General features: G+C 36.1%; 1 protein-coding gene across 1 annotated transcript in view; it reads left to right on the top strand.

Annotated features, from left to right (window-relative positions):
• Positions 1-2101: 2101 nt before the first annotated feature.
• Tcf12 (transcription factor 12) overlaps positions 2102-6930 on the top strand; it is a gene marked incomplete at its 5' end in the record, with an annotated part of 38811 nt that continues 33982 nt past the window's right edge. The window contains 4 exon segments of the mRNA XM_040739605.1: positions 2102-2207; positions 3494-3633; positions 4037-4181; positions 4502-4566. Coding sequence (XP_040595539.1) covers positions 2102-2207; positions 3494-3633; positions 4037-4181; positions 4502-4566 — 456 coding nt within the window.

Here is a 6930-nt window from a genome sequence, read left to right as displayed (position 1 = left end):
CTGCAAGAGCTGCCAGTGCTTTTGACTGCTGAGCCATCCCTTCCATCCCCCTAATGGAATCTTTTATAAAATAAGTTTAAAATAGAAAAGGCATTAAAAACATGTATGTGTCACACTTTCCTGTGAGGATCTTTTTCTGTAATTCCTAAGAACCTAGCTTCTCCCAAACATTTCAGGTACCACAGGTGTATGTTTACTTTGAGGAGGTGACAGGAAACAAACATGAAAACCAATCCATTAAAAATAGTAAGGGTGCTAACTTTACCTGGACTAACAGGAAGAGATGAAAAGCACTTTCTAACCTTTATGTACATTAGGCTGTGCTTGGTGAGTAGAGTAGAATCTCACAAAACCTATGACAATGGCATTAAAAACTGACCAGTGGTAATACCAAACGGTGTAACTCCTTCTGTTGGCATGATAGAAATATGGTATATCAGCTAATTTTTACTGGCTACTTCCTGCACTATCAGAAGCATTGTGCTAAATACTTGATGCATTACCTCATCTCATCTTCCCTGTGAGGTACAGGATAAAGCCACCTTACAAATGAGAAATTTGGACTTCCAGAAGATTGAGAAATCTGTATGGCTAGTGCATTTTGGGAAGAATAAATTTTGATAGCTTGTGAATTTATAACTGATAGTTTTGTAAATTTTTTAAATTGCTACCATTTTACCTTGGTGGGAGAATCAGCACCACCCCCAGAGCTTTGTTTGCTAGGTGTGTTCTGCCGGTGAGCTGTGTCCTGAACCCCAGCTCTTCCCTTACTACTGTTTAAAAGCTTGTGCTTGGTTTAAAAATGCCATATTTTGTCCTTTTTCCCCACTTCTAAGATGGGGAAAAACTGTTGCTAAGTTTCTTGTATATGATTCCACAAAATCCCAATGGTTATATAAACAATGTGTATGTTTTTGTATATGTTTCCTTAATGATAATGCTTTCTCTAGTTAAGTGAAATATAATTTTTATAGTGAAATTTAATGGATATACTCCTAACAAATTAAAACAAAATTAATTTCTTACGCTGCTGACATTAGCCACTTTGCCTTCTTTCTTACTCCTGGCTTACTTTACAATCTATAGGTGGGTGGCCCTTTTTCTTATAAAACATTTTGTTGATAGGGTTAGTGTGTTAAGACAGTCTCACTCTTGCCAAGGTCAATGTTGAACTTGATGCCATCCATCCTCCTGAGTTACTGGGAGTGCAGGCTTCATACATAACTCTGCTTATTATTTGTTTTTGTTTGTTTGTTTGTTTGTTTTGTGTGTGTATGGGTTTTTTTTTTTTCGGTTTTTACAAGACAGGGTTTCTCTGTATTGTTTTGGAGGCTGTCGGTCCAGCCTGGCCTCGAACTCTTATTATTTGTTTTATTCTTTCTAAAGTTCAATAGTTCTGAGAATGCTGGGGTCTTAATTTCATTCATTATTTTGGCTGCCCATTTAGTTTTCCCAAGGATTGTATGTTGGCCATTTGATAGTTCATAATGTTCATAGTTTCTTTATCTGAAGCAAATGGTCACTAAAGAAAATTATTACTGCCTTAACAATTAAATAATCTTTTTCTTAAAGATATGCCAAACTTGGAAGTATACCTGAAATTTAAGAACTAAGACCTCTCGGCAGAATTTGATTTGGTTTCCTAAGTTAAGGAAGTTACTGAACCATGTTGCTGTGCTTGCCTCTTACCAGAAATATTTCATATCATTCACTTTGTTTGAACTGATAAAGTTTATGACAGTGAAAAGTTTGTGTGCTGCTTAGGATTCAGAAACACTTGTTTGCCCCATCAGATTTCAAAACACACATTGCTAAGATTACATTTTTCTGTCTGAATCTCTTAGGCCTTTTTCAGCCACCAGCTGTAATTGTCATAACAAAATGGAATACATGAATATTTGAAGTAATTTATTTTCCAGTAACCAGCTAAAAAGAAATATGTAGTTAGTAACCAAATTTGATGTCATTTATGTAACAATCTTTCTGTTTGCAAGATTAGTACATGAGACTTTTTAGGTTCTTTGTGGAACACAGAACTCATTTTATGTAAGTAATATGATAATCATTTACATTTTAATTAAATCTCCTGTTTTGCTTTAAGGTATATGCACCATCCCCAAATTCTGATGATTTCAACCGTGAATCTCCTAGTTATCCATCTCCCAAGCCACCAACCAGTATGTTTGCTAGCACTTTCTTTATGCAAGGTAAGCACTACCAGCAGTTGTGAGAGTCAGCTGGAGCTGCAGTGTGCTGGTATTAAATACGAGAAAAAAGATAGCTGTACAGAAATTCTTACTGTACTTTTCTAAGAATTTTTTTCTCTGAAATCAGTTAAAATTTAGCCATACAATATTCTAGGGGCATTTGTTACAAATTGTAGTTTCATTAAATTATCCAACAAACCTTTAAAATTATCATCTACTATAAACAGAAAAATGAGCAAAGCTGCCATGGTTTGTTGTAGAATGTTGAAATATGAAAGATAGAAAGAAACAGTAGTGGTTTACGGTTTGGATTATAGTTCCATAAAGAGTAAATACAAAAAACTAAATGAGACGTGTTAGAGAGAAGATGTGTAGCATTTCTTCTAATTTGTATCTGACAAATCATTTTTATTTGGTTCCCTGTGGTTTGGTATTGTGATAAGTGTGTATGTAGGAGCTGTACATCATTACATAAATGGTTCCTTGACTGTGCCATAGATAAAGTCACTGCTGACATCTAATTTTAAGCCTCACTATATAATGTCACTTTTTACCTTGACTTACTGTGAAAGAAATTTCTCCATTCCTTCTTTTCAGAATATCTGATATATGTGTGTTGCCTATTTTGGGTTAAGGCCTTTAGTAGAACATTTAGCCGAAAATTAAATCTAATTTGCCCCCAGATTTCAAATACCAGATTTCTTGGTATGAAATGAATATTTTTTGAAGATCATTAAAATAATCCACCTATTACATAATATGTGCTGGGTGTTTTTTTTTAACTATAAAAGTTACTTCTTTTTATATAATAATTTTGGGCCTGGGGGGAAGAAACCCTGATAGAATATTACGTTTGTTTCTGATGCTGTGATAAAGTACCCTGACAAAAGCAACTTGGAGAAGGGTGACAATCCATCACAGCAGGTGAGTTACTGGAGTGGGAATTTACACAGCAAACACATCAGAGTAAGAGCAGAAAGAAGTGAATACATGTGCACTCACTTGGTCAGCTCACTTTTTTTTTTTACGATTAAATAGTTCAGGACACAGACAACAAAATGGTACCTTTCACGTTCCATTAACCTGGTTAAGAAAACTCTTCACAGATGTGCCCTCAGTCTTCTGATCTAGGCAGTCCCTCACTGAATTACTTTTCCTGGATGATTCTAGATCATCTGCAACTGAACTGAACAGTTGAAATCAATCATCATTATATCCTTTGGATAGTTTTAGATATACTCAAAAAATTCTGGCTAACGAAAACTTTGTATTTATTTTTCTTTTAGATGGGACTCACAGTTCTTCTGACCTTTGGAGTTCATCAAATGGGATGAACCAGCCTGGTTTTAGTGGAATTCTGGGGACCTCAACTTCCCACATGTCTCAGTCAAGTAGTTATGGCAGCCTTCATTCACATGACCACTTGGTAGGCTATCAAACAATATTTTGTCCTACATCTTTCTTTTTGTATAAAAATCAATTATGCCAAAACTTCTGAACTTTGAAGTGTTTACAGGCTTACTTTACCATGACTTTTTTCAGTGTGACTGCCCTGCCAAACTTGTTATATGTCATGCTCATTTTAACCTTTTTTATACAGATTGTCCAGGATAAGTCTACATTCATATTCAGAAAATACATGCTTTAATTTTTTATTTATTATCTGTGTGTGAGAGAGAAGAGGGTGGGAGGGGTGGGGTTGGAGAAAGAAGAGAGAGCAGCACATAACTAAGGACTGAAACTTCAAGTGTGGGAGGTAAGTGCTCTGCCCCCAAGCAATGTCCCCAGCCCTCAGAAAACATAATAGGTCGTGTCTCCTTCCCTTCTAGAGTTATCCTCCACACTCAGTGTCACCTACAGACATAAGCACGAGTCTTCCACCAATGTCCAGCTTCCACCGTGGCAGCACCAGCAGCTCACCGTATGTTGCCGCCTCCCATACTCCTCCCATCAATGGATCAGATAGCATTCTAGGTGAGCTTCTGGGTTGAGAAACTTTCTAATCCTAATTTGAGAGTTTTGTTGAAACCCATATTGTTCAATAAAGTTTGTAGTATTTAGTTTAAATAAAAATGAAAGAAGATAATTAACCTTTAAGTTTCATTAATACAAAACCAATACATAACTCATCTTTATTTTATAGCTTATTAAATTGCACATAGATTGTTTCCTGATTCAAAATGATAGATGAGGTCTCAATCCAGGGTACCCTTGAAGTAATAGGTACATGATTAAGAAAAAAAAAAGTAGCATTCCTGCTAGTCTTGTTTTGTTTACCTGTTTGAACCATCCAGGAGCCAGAGGGAATGCTGCTGGAAGCTCACAGACGGGTGATGCACTTGGAAAGGCTTTGGCATCTGTAAGTATTGGGGACACATTCTACTGATGAACTAGGGTTTATATTTTGTGAACAGTAAATGGCATAGTTACATTGTTAACATAATTACTCATTTAAGAGCTGTTTTCTGTTTATATTGTTACATACCATTAAAGTAGTTCATGATAACACCTCCCTGCTCCATACCTACAAGAACTGTATTTGTGGTTTCATTTAAGTATGTCTTTATTTGAGTGGAACAGATATAGATAAAACAAAGAGGAATTTGGGGAAATATATGTGTTTTAAACACTCAAGTGACCCATTTAAATAATCAAGAGGAGTCAAGAAAGAAAATCCAGTTCATCTAATATGAAGGAAGTACCTTTATAAGGGTTTTCACAAGATGGAATAGACTTTTATTTATGTATTAGGAAAAAACAATCAGCTGGGTAGTGGTGGCACAAGCCTTTAACCCCAGCACTCGGGAAGCAGAGACAGGCAGTTCTCTGAGTTCTTGGCCAACCTGGTCTACACAGTAAGTTCCAGGACAGGCTCCAAAGGGATAAGGCTCAGAATCATTGAAAGACTAGTTCTGAAATAAATGAAACTGATTCAAAGACATTTTATAATATGATATAGCTAGTGTTTGTCACATCAAAATGATAGAGGCAATGATAACCGTTTAATATATCTGGCTTGTACATTGTTAAAATTAGTTTGGAAGCCTAAAGCTAGAAAGGAGAGATGGGTATTTATTAATTATCTGTAAAGACTCAACTCTAATTATTCAAATTCAAATTATGCCTTCTGCCTTGTGAAGTTTCTCCTTAGACTTGTATATTTTTTTTCTCCTCCTTTAGTTTGAGCAGTCGGCTTGTTAGAATTCCAGAGTTGTCTTATATTTTGTCTGAAATACACTTAACTTTCTCAAACATTTGCTGTTGATAGGGAAAGTAGAACTCTGATACGTGAGCAGCTGTTGAGCTCCTGAAGAAAGAAACTTCTTTATGTATTGTTTGAGTAAATAAACCTTTCTCTATAGCTGTAAGTATGAGTTTTGTTTGAGAAATGAAGCCAAGTCAAACTTATCTACCATATACTGGAACCCTGCACATAGTGGAGCCCAGTAAATGTTTGCTGGATTTAATCTTGGAACATACGTAATAATGGTGGTGGTACAAACCCACAGAAATGATCAACCGTGGGCTGAGTGCTTGGCACTACACTAAGCATTTCCATGCCCTATTTCATTTAATCCTCAAGAAAACGCTTTAAGGTTGGCATTATTACCCTCACATTACAGGTTGGGGAACTGAGGTTTAAAGGTTAAGTGACTTGGACTCAAAAGATTAAGTAGTTTGTTCTAGAGACCACTAGCTAGTAAGGGTAGAGCTCATATACAATAGAACCCCCACCTAACTAGCCTCAAACTGTTCCTCTCTGCTGCTTTGGGTATCAAAAAAGCTGTGTTGCAAGGACTGTCTTAGAGGTAGGTATTAGGATGGTTAAAGAAAGTTGTCCCTACTTTTTTCTGAATTTATTCCCTGAAGAAAAAACTTGGTGTATAGGGAGAAAATTGGTCTTGGCAATGATTGGCATGCTATGTTCCTCCTCATTGTTGGAAGAATCAGTAACAGATAGGTCATTCACATATAAGAAGACAAGTAACATTTGACTCTTAATATTAAGCAAAATTTCAAAATAAAACCTCCATTCAGGAGTCATTTTTTTTCTCACAGGTTTTTGTTTTGTTTTTTCAAGGAAAGTGTAAGTGAGGAAATCATTGTATGGGCAGACAAGACTTTGTGATATTCTCAGAGGTCCTTCAAGCTTACTTTAGTTACCCTGACATCCTTGATTTTCCTTCCATATTATGAACAGCATATTAGCCAGACCAGGATGGCATTTGGAGAGAAAAATCCAAATTCACTCTGAGTGGAAGCCAGGAAGAAATGTTTAATCTAGCTAGTGGGTGGGCTTTGGTTGTCATGGAAACTCAGCTCTGTCATCCTGTGTTGTTACTAGGCAAGAACAACCAGGTCATTCAATAAATCATTTCTGTCATAGCTAAGAGTGATGCATTCCATCTGCTCCATCACTGCAGACCCTCATGTGCACACTTCCTATTCCTTCCTTCAGTCTCCCTCTATCTCCCCAAACAACATTGTTTCTCCAATTTTCCTTATAAACTCCCATTCTCATAAATAATGTTTAGTGTTTAAAATGTACTAAAAAGAAAAAACAGTAGTTTGTGTGGTGATAGGAAGAATTAGAAAAGATGAAAGGAAGAAACTTAGTGAGGATTACATCTGAGAACCTGACATGCATATCATAATTTTATATTAGGTATTATAGATTGTAAGAATGTGGTATCTTTAATATAATATAGCATCTACTTTTGAT

This window comes from Mesocricetus auratus, unplaced genomic scaffold (genome assembly GCF_017639785.1).
Source record: "Mesocricetus auratus isolate SY011 unplaced genomic scaffold, BCM_Maur_2.0 Super-Scaffold_100691, whole genome shotgun sequence".
Taxonomy (NCBI): Eukaryota; Metazoa; Chordata; class Mammalia; order Rodentia; family Cricetidae; genus Mesocricetus; species Mesocricetus auratus.
Note: the sequence above shows the minus strand (reverse complement) of the source record. Positions and strands in the feature narration are given on the sequence as shown.